Here is a 21711-nt window from a genome sequence, read left to right as displayed (position 1 = left end):
TGCAGAACAAAATGTAACAGCCAGTCGTGTTCCTATAATAATACTTTTCACACGTCCGTTGAATGTGTCATTTCTTATGTAGAAGCATCAAATTCAGATTTAAAAAGCTAAGCTCGATCTATACAGTTTTCAGACATTGTTCAAAATAACTGTTGGAAACAGACTCTGTTTCACAGCTTTAAGGTTACTAATGCTTTTATTTTTAACCATTTAAAAACACTGGAATATTTGTTGCTGCAGGAAGACTAAGGCTAGACTAATAGCATTATAGAGATGTCACACTGCTCTCAAGAAATATGTTTATGTTTTATTCTTTGGCTAAATCTACCCATTGTGTTTCGTCATCATCTCTAATAAATGTTCATATTCATGTTGACACTGTCGACATGTTTCATTGGTTTTCCCCACAATAAACGCTTCTGAATTTAGAACTTTAATGTCATTATGCTAGCAGAACGAAAATGCACTGGCGTCAGCCTCAAATGATCTGAAATCTGCTTCTGGCAAGGAAAGCATCATTAACGTGATTTGCGGTCAAATCAGCTCAAAAATACTTTTATGTTAAGGCAAAGATCATGGTTTTCTTTGAATATTAAAAAGGTCAAATTTAACTTGAAGTAGACAGAACGTGTTCGAGTTGTTTCAGGCGCCACAGTATAAGAACACGGCACTTACATCTTCCACTGTAACACAATGTTGCCAGTGAATATAAGTATTGCAAATGAGTTGCATATGAGAGTAAATCCCTGCAGGCAGGGTTGGTGGTCCCTGACTATCAAAAATATTTCCACAGAAGCATGAACTGTCGCTCTGGTTTATGTTAGTAATTTTCACTCCCCAGGAAAACACATTGAGCAGCCTGTGTGCGTGAGACAGAGGGAATATGATGGCAGATTTTTCAAATTAATAGTAATCTCTATAGCCCACTTCACAGGCTAGTATTAATATTTTTTACTTTATATTTATGCCTTTGATCAGCTGTCACAGAGGGATCGTGAGTCACATGTGCATCATCAGCAATTTCAGTGCATTTACCCTGAAGTTTAGAATAAAGGGGCACTCAAACTTTAGCGGCAGCTGGTTGTACTTTAGAGATGCTAGTGATGGCGGGCTTTTTTCTCGGTCATCTTCCGTGTTTGTCAGGGTTTCATCTTAGCTGACAGATTGATGGTGTGCGTATCTTTCAGAGAATATTTTTTGCTGCTTTAGTTTCTTGATAGACATTGTTCCGTTCTGAGAAGTGCATCTTGCCACAACTCTGTATGCTACAACGGAATAATGTGCAGTCCTTGAAAGATAAACATTATGATTAAATTCCTAATAACCCCATTCAGAAACAAGGGACATTCTTCGACCAGTCGTGATAATTACAACATTGACTTATCAAGATAACTGTGTCTGACATCAATATCTCCCGATGTCTTTCCTGCAGGTTTGTTTACTTAATCATGTCAGCAGCAACATGATGTTTGACAAACAGCAGGTTTTACGACTATAATACGATCTGGGTGCAAAGTATATTTTCACAGCACCTAAGCTCAATGAACAGAAAAAAAACATAATTTCTGCTCTGTTCTTTTATTTATTGAGAATATTTTTTTTAACAGAATTTCACAATTGTGTGAATATTTTTGAGAACTAAAAGGCCAGGGTGTACATATATTATTAACCTATTTTAAATTTAAAATGTAATTTTTTAATCGTATCAGTGGCATAAATTGGTCTTAAAATAACAATAATTTTGTTCATTTAATCATTTCTGGCACAAAATAATGTGAAACAAAAATAGTTATAGAGACAGGCCTAGACATTCTTTCAGCCACTTAATGTCTAGTTTATATCTTAATAATGATACATTTCTTATTTTTTGTATCATTAAAAATGCATCTATAATTCCTGGTCAGGATACAATAGGCATGTGGGCCGTCCCCTTATATAATGTCAGGGGAATCACTGAACTTTTTCTATCACTCTTAACTTTGAAAACCTTGCCAAAAATAGATGACAAAAAAGGCTGTGCACTTAGTTTGACTTTAATATGTCACTCAGAGTTTGGCGCTTATCTTAGCCTTTGAACATAAAGAACATGAAATATAGACAAGAATTTCTTGGAAAACTGGCACATCTTCAGTGGATACCTCACACTGCTCTAATGACTGCGACTGAAATCCAACCAGTTAAAGTCCCCACACACTTTCAGTAACCCGGCTGTTTGTTCTGTCAGTGTTTCACTCTGAAATACTGATAAATAAAGGCTGCTGTGCATTAGGGTATAGGACAATGAGTTTATGTTGAAGGAGGTAAAGTGTGTTTGTCTGCCTCTGCTCCAACATATGACCATCACAAGCTGCTGCGTGTGTGCATGTGTGTGTCTTTTCTGTGAGAAGAAATGGTCATATGACAGATGGAAATAGAACACAAAAAACACCCTCTTACACACACAAATAAACAGACTGTCAGATTATCGTGGGACAGAGAGAGGCTGGTTCTTTCACACTGCTGGCTGAAAACCGTATGCCTCTTAATTCTCACACTTTCTTTTTGTTTGAATTTCAGTGTGGATGATAATAATGCATTAATCACACACAGAGGACCATGCAAATACAGTTTATTTTTGCCATTTTTAGCAAATGTAAATTTCTAATAGCCTTATACTCAGTGTCATCTTTTAAGTCTCTTATTAGAAAACTCAGTTATTTTTATACTAAATGAAGCTCGCGTTGACATGCAGCAGACTTGTAGTTAGTCCTGTAGTCTTACAGTGTGTCTGTCCGGTGTCCATACACAGTGTTTACCCTTATTTTGCATTACATCAACTCATTCTAAATGATCTAATTTAGTTTATTTCCTTGGTTTTACTATAATACCTCTTCTCATAGCTCCTAAATGTTATTTTTCTTTAATTTATGTTAATTAAATATAATTTTTATTTATTTTGTGCCTTGGCCTCTAGTTTTTTGTCTTTTCTCTGGCTTTTATGGTCTTCACTTGTTCTTTCTTGTTATCAAATTGTCAATCAGTAATGTGTTAAGAACTTTGAGCTGCACTAACCTCCTATTAAATGTGCTGTATATATAAAGTTTGATTTGGCAATAGTTAGTTACTTAACAGACATTTATTTAGATGCCTTTATTTCAAAATATTTTCTTTGATATAATTAGGCTACTTTATGATACTGGAGAGAAGATTAAATCTGCTTAAAGTCTGTAGAAATATTAAAGACGACCGACTACCTGCTACCGTTTGATATCAGACAGATTCAGAGTCGCCTCATATGCTGCTACGTAACCAGTGGCATACCAGCAAATCCAAATGGAACAAATTGAATTATTATTAGTATATGAAGTTAAGTGACATCATAATCCTAGTCTAGCTCCGCTTTCGACCTGAGCTGAGGTCTAATCAGCCAGAATAAGTGAGAGCAGCTGCGTGGGGGCTGCAGCTGCTCGTGTGTGTGTGTGTGTGTGTGTGTGTGTGTGTGACCATCTGTCAGGTATAAACTCACCTGCTCCTTTTATAGAAACAGGGGTCCTTGTTGCTAGGAGATCTTAAGCCCGGCAAGGAGCGCCTGCGTTCACATGTACACACACATACACACCCTGACATTTTCCAAGACAATGAGAGCAGAGCAGACAAGGCGGTTACAGAAAAATAGTTTAATTTACATCCTGGAGCCACTTTTGTGTCATTATACATTGATTTATCTTTTACATTTAGCATTCAAGTCCATTTTATCAGAACATCAGAATGCCCTGGGTCCTTAGAGCCTCGATCCAGATAGCAAAAAACTCTCACTAAAACCTTTAACAGGGGAAATATTTGAGTACCCTAAGGAAGAGCAACTAAGGAGAGATCCTTCTTCACAGATGGAAGTTTGGCTGCAGCGTCAAAGAGGAATCTAATATTTTTCATTCACTTCTGTAAGACTTAGCCTGTAATCACCAAATGCTGTGTGAATAACAAATAGCAAATATCTTAAGTCAATTCACATGTTATCGCTACAAATGTTGTAGCGTGTTTTTTGCACGTCATTGCACCGTGGAAAATAAGACGTTGGTGTAAGGAAAAGGACTTGATAGATGGGTTAAACACATGACTTTGGGTCAAACTTGTTAACACTCACTACTTAACTTACATCATTTCTGTAACAAACCTATTTATTTTAACCCAAACCATGATCTTCCCCGCCAAAAAGTCAGGTAATTTTGTTGCATAAACATCACCAAGTAGTTTGATTCCACAAGATTTACCACATGTTAAAAACTTGTACTGTACTGGAGCTTCATAGTTTCACCCAGGAGAGTGGGTTTCGCGCCCCGTGTGAAAACAAAAGTAAACCATTTTTAACATTTACGTTCTTTACGTTAGGTGAATAAAGTTTCTGAACGTAACTTCTTAGGTTTTTTTCGTAAATTACAAGAAGTTTTTCGTCATATACGTAAGGTCAGTGGTTTTACAACATAAATCCACAAAAACTGTAGCCTTTTTTTACAACCGCGAACCCTAAAGCCTGATTTCCACCGGGCGCGTTACAGCAGCGTTACAGCAGCGTCACATCAGCGCCGCGTTCGCAGTTGCAAATAGGTAACACTCTGATCAATGAGTAAATCTCAACAGAGCAGATCGCACCAGACAGGAAGTCCGACTCAGAATCAACGTAAAACACTTCCGCCCCCTTTCAAAATAAAACACAATACGCAGTTCATGCAGCTTAAAACTACTTCACATCAACATTATGTTATGACCGGGGCACCAGATCAGCAATCAATCAATCAAAGGGTCTCAGAGGATCGGTGACACGGACGACAAGAGACTGATTGTTGAAGTGGAACATCATACAATCATTTATGATATAACATATCGTTTTTATAAGGATAGATGGTCAGATCATCAGATCTTTTACGTCAGAGAAGTAAAGTAAGCTGTTGGTTGTTGTTGTTGTTGTTTACTTTATACACACAGTTTATCCATAGACTGTATAAATAGAGTTTAGAGTTTATCACGGGATCTCGCGGTCTCCCGTATGGTCAGGATTATCGCGTCATCTCGTGATCTCGCGTGTATACGACCGGCTCGCTAAGCTGACGTGACGCTGCTGTAACGCGGCCGGTGGAAATCCCCAGTTAGTGTGTGCTATTTTTAGAACGCGGCGTTGTACCGCGAGCCCCCCACAATACGTTAATATGTGCACTGAACGGCAAGCCGCAGTATGTGGCGTAATTTGTGGTACTGACACACAACCTCCTCTGCCGTTTATGTTCGAGAACTTGTTGTTTAAAGTGATGCCAAGGGGTCCTGACCAGGAGTCTCTATGTGATGAGTTAGGGTGTTAAATGTAGAGCTGCAATGAGTAGTTGACAAATCAAAAAATCGACACAGAAAATTAATTGGCAACTGTTAATATAAATATAATAAATGAATAATTGTTTAATAATTTAAGCAAAAGGCCAAACATTGGCTGTTTTGTGTTTTCTTTAAAGTGAGATTTTTATGCTTTTCATTGTCGAACATGATAATAAACTGAATAATACTGGCCTTTTTTGCACCATTTAAAAATACATTGTCGATAAAATTACACCATGTATAATAAACTATTTTCTGGCATGTTATTGACTCTTTTTTTTTTTTAAATATGGGAAGATTCATCCATAATAAAAATAATTAGTTGAATCTGTAGCTATGACATGTTAAAATGTGTAGTCAAAGTATTAAAAGTGGAGTTCTCTTTATCATGTTGTGTCACTAATACAACGCTGAGTGCAACTGACAATCTAGTCAAAGTCATTTCTATTAATTGGCTCTCGGCTCCGTCATGTTTCCTGTGTGACTGCTGCCTGCAGGTCAGCGAGAGGTCAAAGTCTCAACGAAATTAGGCTCATAATACTGGACGGATGCATGTGATGTGTTGTCGCGTCTGGCTGTGTTACGGTACGATACACACATCAGCTGACTGTGTTTCTACAGTACACAGGTGTCCGGGTCAGCTCAGTACAGGAGGCTTTATCAGTCAGCGTGTTTGTTTTAAACACATTTCCTCTGCAAGTTTTCATTTGAATTAGCTGAATGTCTTCTGTTACCTTATATTTCTGCCTTATATGTATATGTGTGTGTGCAGCTGTTGATGCTTATTGATGTATTGTGACTCATATGATGTTTCAGTTTATTGGGAGTAAAGATCAGCACACCTTAGCAGTATGACGTCAACTATATCTGTGTGTGTGTGTGTGGGTGTGCGTGTGTGCATGTGCGTGCGTCAATTTATTTTTTATATAACAGGTTTATTAAGCCATTACGAGAGTCCTGTCCATGAACTTTATGGCTGAAACTTTCTGTCAATCAGTAAATTTTCCAGCTGATAATATTTACAACTGCTGTTTGAGATGATTTCTCTGAGGTCACATTAGGGATCACAGTCCCAAAGGGCAGGAAGGAAGAGGTTCATGCTCTCATTGCCTGGAAATGTTTGTAGCCACAGAGAGTAAAAGACACACAGCAGTCCTTTGTCCTTTTGTTTTAGGACTAAATGAAGATTTTGTTCACACTCTCACAAAGTTCAGTGTTTGTTATGAAAGCGAGGTGATGTCCTCGTGCTGCAGGTTCATCCCGTTCCTCCAGCCTGCAGGGATTTTAAATCTGCAAACACCACACTGCACCTGCTGGGTTATCTCAGTTTTACATCTAGAAAGTGAAGTTGTATTGTCACCTCTAGGCTCTTCAAACCTGTTTGACACTCACACAAACATCCACGTCTGAGCTGCGTAAACAGATTAGGATTATCTTCCACGACCGTCAGGTGGATTTCCAGCAGATTCATATATTTGCTTCACACATGCGAGAAGGACGTAGTTATTATACCAGTAATGTATAATAATATATAATAACGACTCCTGTCTCCTCTCTCTCTGTTCGCAGCTCTCTGGTGGTTGTGAGTTGACAGTCGTCCTTCACGACTTCACAGCAGGATGCAGCACGGAGATGTCCGTCAGCACTGGTGAGAGAAACCTCTCTGTCCCGTGCACATGCTTTAGGCTTCATCTGCCTATTGACACTGTTAATTCATTGTTTGTTTTAGGAATTAAAGCAAGATTATGTAGAACCTGTAGTTTTTGTGATGAAGCATTCCCTACAGTTTCAGAGTGCAATTCACTTCTGCATCAGTGTAGCAGCTGTACATGAGTATATAAAAAAAATAGACAACCACAAAACATATCTTCAAAAAAATATGATCCAGTTTTACCAAAAGCTGTGCCATATTTGGTGGTATGTAAGTGAGTATAGAACCGCTTTTTCTCTTCAACTTAAACAGTGCAATAATTTTGGCGTTCTGAGCACAAAGAGAGAATAAAATAAACACCATTCTCCCTATAACAGATCATCAGCATCAAATTATTTTAAAGCCACAATTTAGAGGCCAAAGAGTTACATAATGTTGCTTTAAATCCGAAGATTGCACAGCCCGGATTTCAAAAAGGTTACTTAAATTCTTACTTTACTTGAATAAAACAGAATGAGATAATCACGTTTTGCACCGCATCCCAACTTTTTGGGGATCTGCATTCTAGGCCAGCTTAATTGAATTCAATAAATTCAAGTTAGTTTAGTTTATGGGATAGTAGTTGGGTTTGGCTGAAAAGGAAATTGGTGTATTTTAAGTAATTAAAATCCCATGAAAAGATATTACTCTTAGAAGCTTAAATACATATTTAACCTGGAAATATTTCCTCAAACTTGTAAAATAATTTAGTCTGGAGTTACACCAGTCTGCTCTTCTCTCCAGGCCAGACGGTGGAGCTGCTGGAGCGGCCGAGCGAGCGGCCCGGTTGGTGTCTGGTGCGAACCACCGAACGCAGCCCGCCGCAGGAGGGCCTGGTCCCCAGCTCCACGCTCTGCGTGTCCCACTCACGCTCCAGCGTGGAGATGGACTGCTTCTTTGGCTCGGGGAAAGGTAGGACGAGCTTTTCATTGCTTTTGTATTAAAAACAGTAACATTCTCTATAAGGAGATCTAAAATGGAGAATGTAAAAGAAAAAATAAGGCATTATCTTTAATATGATAATCTACTTTCCGCTTTCTCCTCTGGCTCAGAACAACATGTTCTTCATGGTGCATTGTAGGTAAATGTAAAGAGTGTGACAAAAATGTTTTTTCTTTTCTTCAATGATGTTTCATTAGCTTTTCTCCCACAGCAGCAACAGAATGATATGAATGATAGACAAACATGTTGTATAAAAGTTCATGATGTCATCAACATTTCACACATAACTCACAGTTATGGATGAGATGAAACTTGAGTGAACTACAGACTTTGTTTTCTGCCTAAATAACAAGATTAAGTCAGAAGTTAAACACACAGATGCTCTAATTAAAATATGGATGCTTTCCAATCCAAATGCTACTATGTGGCCTAATTGGATAGATTTCATTATGGAATTGAGGAAAGTACATCAGTGATGTGAGATCAGCTGATACTCAGTTCTGAAAAAAACAAAGCGCACTGAAAATAAAATAATGCTTTCAGCCTTTTTTATTCTTTTGTCATAGAGGAGCAGAAAACATTAATTCACTTTAGTCTTTTCACTTCAAGTAATCTGATCTGTATCTACCTCTGTTGGTGAGATGTGGTCATTACAATATGGATGCAACCTGTCCTGCTCTCTCTACCAAACTCCCCCTCAGACATACTGCACAAAAATACAAAAAATGAATGTCATCATCATGCATGTACATGCAATATTTATATAGGGTAAGATATAAAGCAGATGATTTTTAACTACATAACAGATGGCTTTAATGGAAGGAGTTTCAGAAAGTTTCAGGAACAAAATGTTGATTTATATTTGATCAGTGCTTACTAGTTTGACAGTTTGATCTGAGTCATAAATCCCAGCCCATTTTAGATAAACAGTTGTGACTGTGCGTGCAGCATGGCCACAATGAGTGATAAGATGGATGAAAATCGAATGCATTTGCCAGAGCAAATAAAATATGAGCAAATTGTTTTTGTTGAGTGTTACCTTGCATTATTTGTAAATATTCCATCCAAAAGTTAATCATTTGAACCATCTGCCTATAGGAGCTTAAACATTTTAGAACAGTTAAATAAGTCCAGTAAAGTCATATTGTATAGTCAGAAATTCTCGCTAATCTAGAATACACCTTGGCATTTCTCAAATGCACAAAATCCACACTCATTTTCGAACTTGTGTTTAAAGAAGTCTCCTGCACACTGTCTAATTTGCAAGATGTATATGTACTGCAATGATTCAGGTGCTAGACTCTCATCAGGCGCATGTTTTTTTTAAACAGCCATCTTAAATAGGGAGCGTCTCCGAGCCTACAGCCACCCACGTGCCATAGAAGGGCTTGAATCAAAAACATGAATTAGCATCAAAGGACGTAATATATGGCCAGAAAGGCAGATCGATCTGTATATGAAAAACATAGAAGCCTTCAAAACATCCAATAAAATGTAAATGTTCTATGAAGATTACAAATTCATACCCCAAATGCTCCTGTTCTGTCTGCAGAGGGTGCTCTAACACCTCCTCTCTGCTCTGATCAGTGCTGGACACACACAGCAGATTGTGCTGATGGCGAGTGTGTGTCTCTACACAGCACAGAGGAAGTGGATGCTGAACATTACATTTACTGGCAGTATCCAGCATCCAGAGTTTTGTTATTGCAGATGAAAGCAACAATGATAGCTAAACATACACCCACACGTGTCATTTCCTTCCAGCTTATCAGGACTTTCTGAAAACCAAACTTTGAACACAGCAACATAAACTTCCTCCCACCTACATACACATACATACACACACATACACACACACACACACACACACACACACACACTGGCACACAGTTTGCTTTCCTAATATAACTAGCCTTCCTGCAACCCAGTTTGCAGTTTTGTCTTGTTACTGGTTACAGACAGCAGGGAGGAGGTTTGTATGTTTGGGAGATTCCTCTTCACTGTGCGAGATCAGCTGATTTGCCTACCGCAGCCACGGTGTGTTTTATGCTCTTGGTGATGAAAAGGATGTTTTGTGTTTCTTTCGACAGATGCAAATAAGACAACTGCAGCTGCTACATATGGAAATGAACACATGAGCACACACGCAACGAGATGAAAATTATAATTGTATTCTACTGAAATGACAAGTGAAAAAAAAAATTGGTTAACCATTTATAAACTGATAACCACATGTGACAATGGTTAGTTAACTGAAATTAATTTAGCTGTAACATCTTAAAAGGGCATGTAGAACCTGATAATGTAATAAATTCCCGTTAATGTAATAACCCTGTTAATGTAATAAAAATCTGCACTTGAGTCCATTGAAAATGTAATAAAACCTGATAATGTAATAAAGTGCATTTCCCAATAATGTAATACACTTTTTACCAATAATGTAATAAAGTATTACATTAATGGGAAGTTATTACATTATCAGGTTAGCCTTCATTTTGCAAGTCCTGATAATGTAATAATTCCCCAATATTGTAATAATTTAACAGCAGACCACTCATTACTTGGGTTCAAGTGGTGATACTGTGTAGGCAACTCTAGCTCAAGAGCTCTAGCGCCACCAACAGGTCAAAGTTGAATGTTTATTAGCTTTTGACCCGTTCATCCGTTTTTCTCAAAGGATGTATCACTGGAACCCTTGGGCCAATCCAAGCTCAATGATTGATTTGATCAAAAACCTTAAAAAGGCCTCTCTTATCACAAATTTTGTCTAACCTTCTCTCTTCTCAGTAACCCTTTAGCATATCTTAACCAAACTTGGTACATATGACATCATCATATGACCCAAAACATCTGGTGACCTTTGACCTCTAGGGGGCCACATATTCTGTCCAATCTTCATGAAACTTGGCATATGATCTTCAGACCAAGTTGAACAAATGTGTCAAACAGCTTTTTCAAATTCAAAACCATTTGGCTCTCTGACAGCCATGATAATCTTGAGTGCAGTATCTCTAGAATGCATTGGTGCAAGTGCTTCAAATTTGGTATGAGTGTTTGTAGGGACTTAAAGATTAATTGATTTGAGGATGAAGGTCAAAGGTCTCTCCTTATATTTCCTTGATGCACGTGTTTCAAATTAAGCAGCTAGCTCAGTGAGCTCAGCAACATTGCAACATTTTAGCCAGTATATTGCATCCACTCTAGTTGTTTCTAGTTTTTATTATTATTACTACTATTATTGTCTTTAATCATCTCCAGTAATATATTATTACTACTAATACGAATAATCAAAAATATAGTATTACATTACAAGTATTGCATTACCTACATAGTTTTTCTAACTACATGCTGGTACCAAAGGCTCATCGATAGCTGTCCAGTGTATAAAGTCCCTTTTATTATGATTAATGTATTTCATATTCTATATTTACTTCAATTAGTCTATCTACTAAAACATGGAGGGCAAATGAGGCTTTGGTTAGTGAAGTTATTTCATATAATTTTCACATTCAATAACGATAATACATTGTCTATTTGCTATTGGTTTATGGATTATACACCAGTTCAGTATATGGATACCGAAAGAAAGTTCAAATCCATGTTCAAAATAGCCATGATGAAGATATCAACCATGAAGAAGTTCTAAAATGGTGGCTCTAAAATGAGGTTGCTTTTCTGGATAGGTGAAATTAACTGAACAAATACAAAAATTGTTGCATTTGGAGTCCACTGCCATTTGCCAGTGATGAAAAAGTTCAGAGCACTGTTGGTAATACTATATAGTACTGGCTTTTCTGGATATAGGTTACTTTTGTTGTGTGTTGAAATTAAATAAATAAACAAATACAAAATTGTTGCATTTGAAGTCCACTGCAATTTGCCAGTGATATTTAACAAGCTCAGAACACAGTTGGTAACACTTTATTTTACAGGGTCCCTAATACAATGTATCCAACCTATGTACTTAGTAAAAAGCAAAGTGTTACTGCACTGTTTGAGCAGTGCTTTGTAGCCTAATATTGCTGTTGATTATGTGAAAATGTTCTGAAAGCACTAGGCACAAGTAGTTACATATAGTTTGAAATACAAAATAATCCATTCCAAAAATGTATAAAAGCTGCAAGCAATGATGAAGGGGCATGTATAGTGGATGGCACCAAGGCTGGTGGAGACCAGTTTTTTTTCCTAGGTTCTAAGCCGGTTTAATGTCAATAAGAGTAAAAGTTTAACACCAGGATGCTCAAAGATCAGAATGGCAGCCACATTCTGATGTGCAAAATAGTTTTGGAGCTATTTGGAGAGGTCTGGCAATATCACCAGACATTGAAAAATAAGTTTGCAATCCACTTATGTGAAGATATAGGAGTTAAAACACATTTACGATATCGCACCGCCCCCTAGATGTCAAAGGTCACCAAATTATTTAGGTGTTCCCAGGATGACGTCATGACTATATATATACCAAGTTTGGTTAAGATATGTTAAAGGGTTGCTGAGAAATAGGCTTACTTCCTGTTTGGCGACTTAGCCATTAAGTATGATTGGTTGTCACAGCCAAGCACCATTAGATTTCAAGAAGCTGTTGAATGTATTCGTGTGTAATGGATACCTCGTTTGTAAAAAATGGATGAACGGGTCAAAAGTTAATAAACATTCAACTCTGACCTGTTGGTGGCGCTAGAGCTCTTGAGCTAGAGTTGCCTACACAGTATCATCACTCATACCAAATTTGAAGCACTTGCACCAATGCATTCTAGAGATACTGCACTCAAGATTATCATGGCTGTCAGAGAGCCAAATGGTTTTGAATTTGAAAAAGCTGTTTGACACATTTGTTCAACTTGGTCTGAAGATCATATGCCAAGTTTCATGAAGATTGGACAGAATATGTGGCCCCCTAGAGGTCAAAGGTCACCAGATGTTTTGGGTCATATGATGATGTCATGATGTCATATGTACCAAGTTTGGTTAAGATTTGCTAAAGGGTTACTGAGAAATGGGCTTACTTCCTGTTTGGCAACCTCACCATCAAGTTTGATTGGCTGTCACAGCCAAGTGCCTTTGAATTTCAAGAAGATGTTAAATGCATTTGTTTGTCATGGTCAGAAGATCATCTGGGCCAAGTTTAGAGAAGGTTAGACAAAATTTGTGATAAGAGAGGCCTTTTAAAGGTTTTTGATCAAATCAAAGATGGCGGAAATTCCAAAATGGCCAAAAAAACCCATTGAGGATGCATTGAGCTCGGATTGGCCCAAGGGTTCCAGTGATACATTCTTTGCGAAAAACGGATGAATGGGTCAAAAGTTAATAAACATTCAACTTTAACCTGTTGGTGGCGCTAGAGCTCTTGAGCTAGAGTTGCCTACACAGTATCACCACTTGAACCCAAGTAATGAGTGGTCTGCTGTTAAATTATTACAATATTGGGGAATTATTACATTATCAGGACTTGCGAAATGAAGGCTAACCTGATAATGTAATAACTTCCCATTAATGTAATACTTTATTACATTATTGGCAAAAAAGTGTATTACATTATCGGGAAGTTATTACATTATCAGGTTTTTAAACTTACTTCAGTTATTAAAAGAAGAATAAAGGCTTAGGCTCCCTGGAGGCCAACACTATAATTCAGTTGGCCTATTCCTCGAGGCATCTGAAAGTGTCACCCAGACACACTCAAATGTTTGCTGTGGTAATTTCAAAGAAGTTGGCTGATGTCAGGGCCTTTTCATAATTACAGTTATCAGATGCATCTAATGCATCATAGAAGTCATGTGGACAATATCTGATGCAGGCGTTATTTTTGACCCTAAAGTTACATTTTAACCGTGACCAAAACCAAGGTAACCTTTCGAATAAGCTTTTAATTTACTGGAACCTTAATCGACCTGTCACAGTTAGGTTGAAAGTCTGTTACGAATGAGTAGCACATATTATGTGAAGCAGTTGAGAGAATAAGTCAAAAATAGATGTTCTTTCTGTTCTGAGCATGGAGGGGGAGCTGCAGGAGCTGCAGGAGCTGCAGAGCTGCGAGTGTCCAAGCAGCAGCAGAGACGATCCAAAAGCTGCAGAATCAGGAATGTAGGATCACTAAAAGTTTCAGGGGGATATCAGAGAAAACAAACAGTGCAGATACTTCATAAACACTGTGCTGTACTTTCGCATTCACCTTTTTGTATTCTTGGGCTATTTTGGTTGTTTTTTACTGTTTACCATGCCATGTTGGTTTCATTTCTTTTCAGTATAACCTCACCTATGACCTGATAATTATTTTTCACTTTGACTAAGTGGATTTTGAAAATGATGGGCTTTTACTTTCAAAACCTAATCTCTGGTTTTACTTGGCCTATCATCATCAAACAAAAACTGGCATGAGGTTTGAAGCCAGAACTTAAGCAGGAAGCTGACGGCAGGAAACACGCTGCTGAAGGTTTTACATTGTGATGTCATGTAGTTGACACCAGAATGTTAATTTACAGCAGAGAGCCTTCATGAATTTGTGTTGCTGCAATCTCAAAAACACTCACAGCACACACATTACTTGTTTAACCATCCCATACATTATTATTTCTGCAAAATTCTTAACAAATGGAGCTTCTCAGGCACCTCAATTTATAACAAAAATCATCATGCAGCTGCACAGTGTTTATGATTATTTTGTTGTGCACGATGCATTCAGCTGCTTGTCAGTAGCAAGACACGCAGAGCTGTTTCAAATTAAGAAAATATCTGAATATCAGACCCATGTCATTGTCAGTCTTACTAGTATTACTATTTCCAGTGAATCCAGTGCATGCTTCCCCCAATAACATGTGGATGCCTTTGATAAGTGTTTAATGAAGTAATTGCAGAATTAGGCAGAATCGCCAGTGTAGTGACTGGAGGCTGCTAGGTGTTTAATTAACTGTCTTCTGTTAGTTAATGACTGACTCAAACTGTTAATTAACCCTAAAGAGCTAATTAAGTGCACTGAGTTTAACTTCTGCTGGGCTGTATCGAGCTTCCCTCTGTCTGCCCCGTGTGTGTGTGTGTGTGTGTGTGTGTGTGTGTGTGTGTGTGTGTGTGTGTGTGTGTGTGTGTGTGCGCGCTTTCGTGTGTCTTGGGTCTTGTGACTCCTCTGTAAAGTAGGTCTCCTTGTCCTCTCTGAAAGACTGTGAAGACACTAAAGCTTTTAAGTTAACTGAACTGAAAATCTGTCATGTTAGAGTTTGGAAGTCACTGAAACAGACGCAACTTAAGAGCTGTAACTCTTGATCAGCACTTTTATCACTCTAATCATAATAGTTAATAGCAATGACCAAGAGTTCTATTGTAAGTTGTCCTTGCTCTTGCTTCCCTTTTACATCAAAACAAGTTTGTCCTATTATGAGATGGTCATAAAAAACAGTGTGAGTTATCAACCAGCACTGTAAGGCTGAAGGAGTAACAAACTACTGGAGTAGTGCTGAAGGAGTTTAGTATTATTTTTTGCTGTAGAACATCAGCGGAAGTACACTGCATATAAAATGGGACACTGCAGGGAAACAGAGCTGCTGGAAGCACTTTATCTAGGCTAAGTGCATGTGTGTTGTCTTACCTGCTGCTGCAGAGAGAATCAGAATACTGTGAGAGAGAATGTTATTCACAAAGAAAATATCAACCTTGATCGTCTGCAACATACTATGCCAAGAGTACTCTGCCCTCATGGTGCAGTGCAGAACAGCAATAAAAAAATAAACATAATCATCAGATCATCAATGTAATTTTTTCATGCTGATGGCTTAGAATATGATTCCAGCAAAAAAAAAATGTTACATGCTGCATGTCAGCAAATAGGAATAAATAAGTCACAACTTTGTGTCCTAACAACAATGCTTGTGGGCCAATAGGCAAGATTTTTATAATAATTGAGCTTCATGAGAAAATGTATTAGGTGATCTTGGACTAGTGACAAGCAAAGATGAGTGTTCATCACTCTCACAGTGGTAATCTATGAATGCATGGAGTCATGGTGTAGAAGTTAGAGAAGCACCCTTGTGAACAGAAAGCTCATAGGTTTGGGTGGAAAAACTTTTAGCTCTACTTTGGTCTCCCCCAACTCCACAGAGAAAAAAAAAAATGTTTTCTAGCTGCTAAATTCTCCCCTGATTTTGCCTGTCTGTTGTTTAGTGCTTAGCAGGTACATTGTTTATATTAGAGTTTTTTCAGAGAAAACTGCTGCGACCAAAAACAAAGACAGAACCTATCAAACCAGTTTTAAGTGGAACCAACGGAGGGCATTGCACAATGTACAACAGGGACATCTATGTTATATCCCCGTCATACGGGGATGTCATTAATATGACTATTATGTTCTGACCCACGCTGTAGTTCAAGCTACGTGCGGCAAGAAATACCACAGGAATACAACCGTGCACATCCTTTCTCACAGAACTGAGACTAGCTTAATTGTGTTTTATGAGTGGTGTTGTATTGTTGTTTTTAATCTAAAACCCATTTAATTGAAACCCCAAAATAAAACTCACGAACTTTGTTTGACTTCCCACCATCTCTGGTTTGGTTAAAATAAACCCTTAATTCACCAAATAAGATGTGAAAATATGTGCCTCTACAGACTGTTTTTCTCCCACTATCCCAGCTCTCACCAAAAAATAGCTTTGTCCATATACCTTAATACAGCATCTGTATTTTCGATTTGTAAATACATATACATCGTAATTTTATCATTGCGCCAAAACCCAACATGCTGCCAAATGACAAAAACATGTTACTTCAACAGAAAGATGAAGCTGACGATGTTAGAAAGTCGATTTCTGAAAGGGGCTTAGGACACACATTCCCTCTGTCACTTTTCTCCCTGACACACACACACAAACCACACACAGTGTTGGAACCCGACTCCAGCTCTCCACAATGGAGAAAGTAGCCCTTCACAATAATTAACACTGACTTCTGTTCCAGAGAACTGAAGTGTGTACGACAGGGAGGGAGGGAGGGAGAGAAACTCAACAACTATGCCTGAGAAAGAAAGACGTGTTAGTGTGTGTGTGTGTGTGTGTGTGTGTGTGGGTCTGTGTGTGTCGAGGCTCCTCCTCCTCCTCCTCCTACCTCATTCTCTCTCTCTATCTCTCTCCGTCTCTGTGGTAAATGTCAGCAGTGTGGACTTGAAGCTCATGGTGTACACACACTCTCCCAGTCAGTCTGGTTAACTAGTTGGTTAGTGCTCGAGTCAGACAGCTACAGAGGTTTGTGTGTGTGTGTGTGTGAGAGAGAGAGAGAGAGAGGTGTGTGTGAGTGTAGGATGTGTGTGTGAGGGAGGATGAAGCGAGGCCGGCGTTGCTGTGGATGGATCCTCGCCCGCTGCTGCTGCTGCTGCTACCATGGCACAGGTGGGACAGTGTGTGTGTGTGTGTGTGTGTTTTTGTGGGTGAGTGTGTGTGTGTGTGTGAGAGACGCTCATGTTGCATGTTTTACAAGTACAGAAGTCTTTATTGTATGCGTATTTACGCTGAGGAATAAAGCTGAGAACAGGTTTCTGGCTGCCAGCATTCTCCGGACATCTCACCTGTGATCGGGGTGTGTGTTAACCTGTGTGTGTTTGTGTGTGTGTGTGACAGTGACTGAATGAAGGAGGTGGACAAACCAAGAAACAAAGACAGAAATGACTTTCTTCGATTAATCTTTTAATCATTAATATACATGTTATGGCGCCACTGGAAACTAATTTGAATTGAAAATTAATTGTGAAACAGGAAGTTATGTTTCACAGACAGACAGACAGACGGAGAGAGAGCGAGACGGAGAGTGAGAGAGACACATAGAGGACAGTTTCTCTCTTTGTGTCTATGGAGAATCAGATGTTGGATTGCGCAATCGCTTTTTCATGCAATTCAGTCAGCTGCTGCACAGGGCGTGTGTGTGTGTGTGTGTGTGTGTTGTTTTTTTGAATGCATGTGTGTTTGGGTGTGTAGCAGGTTATGACGGAGCCTTTGGCCTGAATCAATGGATTTACTCTGAGAGTCCTAGTAATCATTGTCTGTGTTTCCCAATCCTTACACACTGACAGCCGCTGTGGTTTCTGCTGGGTGTAATTGAACTGTTGACTTGCTCAGTTCAGTTTTTCTGTGGCAGCCAGTTTGTCACCAGGTTACATTCAGACATGTGATGACATGAATCGTGTCTAACAGTAAAGTCTTTCAGCCAGACAGAGAACAATGTCTATATCACCTTCTGTCCACATTATCTGCCCCACCTGTCCTACATAATGGATCTGTATTAATGAGGTTTATTGCTATGTAAAAAGAAACAAGTTGTCAAACACTTACTGTCAAATAACAGTAAACAACTGTAACTTGTTTTCCAGATAATTTCTTTAAAAATACAGATAATATGTATATGTTGCATTCATTTTACATTCAGCAATATTGTGTTTGTTTTTTTATTATAAAAAAATTCACTGTAATTAAACATTTAAGACCATTAAGCAACTGAATAATAGTGTAAAAAAATACAATGCCCCATTATTAGTCTAGGGATTTATTATTTGTAATATAAGTAATTTATCTTTTTAATAGCATTTGAACTTAATGTAGAGATAGCAAGAAAAAAAATGTACATTTCTAGCAATTTTTATTTATGTTTACAGTGTGGATACCAGTATATTCTGTAATAAATGAAAATTTAGAGACCATCTTTTGTTCTCCACTACACGCCTGTAAAGTTTCATGACTGCATCTTGCACAGTTGTGAAGCTATCGCAGTGACAGAAAAAAAAGTATTCAAAACTGCGTCTGTGGTTGTTCCAACTAAAGTAGGTGACTCAAAGGCCACATTTCCCTGTCATGACGCATGCACACAGAGAGCTAAAGTCTTCCAGCCACATATGCTAATTGTATTCAGGTAACCTGAAGTTTCACTGACTTAAGGTCTGACTTGATAGTAACAAAATAGGATTTTCAGACTGGGACTATAAGGTTCATTTTGGGTACAGGTCTGTGGTTTGTTTGTTTCAGTCAAAAGTAGTTCAAGGAAAATAAGTAAGACTTTTCTCTCCAGAAAAAACACAGCATTGGTTGTTTGTTCAACTTTCTTAATGAGTAACTTCTTGGATGGATGAATGACTCAAGGGTAGGCAACAGAATTTGGAAATTCGTTCTACAATGGGGGTTGATCACAAAAAAGTATTCATTCATTTTTGGAACATCCATTTTATTCAAGGCATTCTCAAATATTTTTAAGAAATGTGGACTTGCGTGCGTTTTCAGAAAAATGGTACCTACCTGACCATAAATCATGAAATCATTAAGTGCTGGAGGCTTAAATCATTTTAATAAATAACTTTAAATGGTGTGATAAATTATATAGTTATTACCACTGATGGTTATAATGATACAATCCAATAAAAATTTAGCAAATAGACCGATTCCTCTGCCAAGAAATGCCCTGTCTCCCAATGTTAACCTTCTGACATAAAGGGGCCTTCGTGTGAAGTTTCCTGATCTGGACCTAATTTTTCAGATTATTCAAACACTACATGAATGCAGCACAAGTGCCCTATGTTGCTAAAGTGAAACATAACTTTTACATCAGCAGGTAGTTTAACTGTAATCCTGCAGACAGACAAATGGACAGACAGAAAAACCCAGCTGATGACATGACCTCCCTGGTGGAGGTAATAAGGCCAATAATATGTAAAATGCAGCACATACTTTACAGATTACAAATGTATGATTTGTCCCCATTAGCCAGCTGTGTCTCCGTGGAACAGAGGGGATTTTTATTTAGGTGGACAGTGGAATTTGGTGGAAAGTAAGACAACTGGTCAAAATTGTTTTAATTTTGGTAAAGATATGAATCCATAAGGTGAACTGATGGATAGGTATGTATTTTATTCTGATAGTGCAGTTAAGTTCAGTGTAGAGAGCTCACATTACTCCTCTGAGTACAGGAAACCCCATTAACTGTACGTACTGTCACCAATCGATGCTCTGAAGCAGGCTGGTGGACTGGCAGGATGCCAGTTCACACAGCACTGACAGTTTTGGTATTATCTTTTAGCCATGAGCTAAAGAAGAAATAAAAACACCTTAAGGCTGAGGGCTGTGCTTCCACATACTCTGCACCTTTAAAAGCACATGTATGCTGTGAGGTTGTGCAGGTTAGCATGCAGCTACAGTTAGCTAAAGGTTAACTCGGCTCTGTGTGGACTTTGAGCCTCAGAGCCGCAGGGCTTTCATGCTGTACCAACTGGCATGTAGTTAAACTGGTTTAACCGATTTCAGTGATACAAAAATGTGTCAGAGATGATTTAGTTGCTTGGAAACATAGGTGTGGATGCATCGGAACGACACAATGGCATTTGCTTATTCGGGTCACATTCATAGGTCATGGTGGTCACCTGTGGCAACATTTTCATATCCTCAAACCGTCACTAAGTAACAGTCTGGGTTTGGGAAAAACAAGCTTCATCTGTGTGCATCATGGGGACATGTGCCCCGACTTTCAGTTCTTTATTTCCAAAAATGGCAGAGGATTCCCTCAGTAACCTAGCCTAATTAAAGTAAATATGACATATCATTTTAGCTTTGAAGCTCAGCTAGTGAATGGTTTCTGTGAAGAAGCATGCATCTGCATGAATAGGAACATTTCCAAGATATGTTTTAAATCAAGATTTATTGAAAAGGGGAATCATTTGACGTTGGTATTGGTGATATTTTCATGACACAAACAAACACACAGACAGGCACTTCCCCAACCACTCACACAGTGGCCGAGTGATTAACTGGGGTGTAAAGTGATCCTACGTCCTGTCCATTACTCATTAAACCTGAAGATGGGCAGGAAACTACTCTGACCCTGAGGCAAACACACACACGCACACACACACACACACACGCACACACACACACACACACACACAGAGTCTCCCAGCAGAGATAATGGACAGAGACAGCATCAGCCAAGTCTTCGCTCCACTGCTTCATCAGCTGTGATTCGGTGTGTTCGGACTCATCCGACCTGCAGCTTAGTTTTAAATTAGAACCAAGCCTCTCATTCATTAGGATGTCTGGTCAGTCTGAGTGGTGGCAGTGTTAACAGCAGTGCAGTGAAAGGACTGCTGTGGTTGTCTCAACAGCTAGACTCATTTTAAGTACTTTCCTATAAATACACTTTGAAATCTGACAGTTTTTTCTTTGTGTTGTATACAAAATAATGTATGCTTCTCTTCACTACTTTTTCTCCATAAATAAGCAATCTTAATCTCTACATTTGTTGCACAAGATTGTCAATTAACATCCTTCAGACGAGCACGTCCCAGAACGTCTCAAACTTCCCGTAAAGAGGTTTGTTTTTCCAGCCTATAGTTAGTCACAAAGTATCTTTTCTCACAAGGATTCCTCCTAAATGGACTGAGTGCATACTCTTCAGACCTCTTTACCGAGCCTAGAGCAGCTTTTACTAAGAAATGGAGAGGACTGTGGAGAATGGAAGAACAGGGCTGACTTTGTTGCTGTAGATGACATCATGAATGAGCTTCCTTATGTATTATCCACACTGATTTGTTGACTAATTTCTGAAGTAAATTTAGCATAATTAAAAGCCAAAATTGAATCATTTTGCATGTAAAATATCAGCTGTTTGGATGTCAGTCAGAGGATACAAAAACCATTTTTTCAGCCTGGATACCTGGAAACACTGACACTGTGTTTACATGGGCACTAATACTCAACTATTATTCAGACAATAACAATTTT

General features: G+C 38.5%; 1 protein-coding gene across 1 annotated transcript in view; it reads left to right on the top strand.

The window, feature by feature from the left end:
- Positions 1–21711, top strand: part of kalrna (kalirin RhoGEF kinase a) — a 170349-nt gene that overhangs the window by 114583 nt on the left and 34055 nt on the right. Inside the window, exons 39-40 of the mRNA XM_059343329.1 lie at positions 6913–6991; positions 7778–7945. Of these exons, the coding sequence (XP_059199312.1) occupies positions 6913–6991; positions 7778–7945 (247 nt within the window). The remainder of the gene's footprint in view (positions 1–6912; positions 6992–7777; positions 7946–21711) is intronic.

This window comes from Centropristis striata, chromosome 10 (genome assembly GCF_030273125.1).
Source record: "Centropristis striata isolate RG_2023a ecotype Rhode Island chromosome 10, C.striata_1.0, whole genome shotgun sequence".
NCBI classification, from domain to species: Eukaryota; Metazoa; Chordata; class Actinopteri; order Perciformes; family Serranidae; genus Centropristis; species Centropristis striata.
Note: the sequence above shows the minus strand (reverse complement) of the source record. Positions and strands in the feature narration are given on the sequence as shown.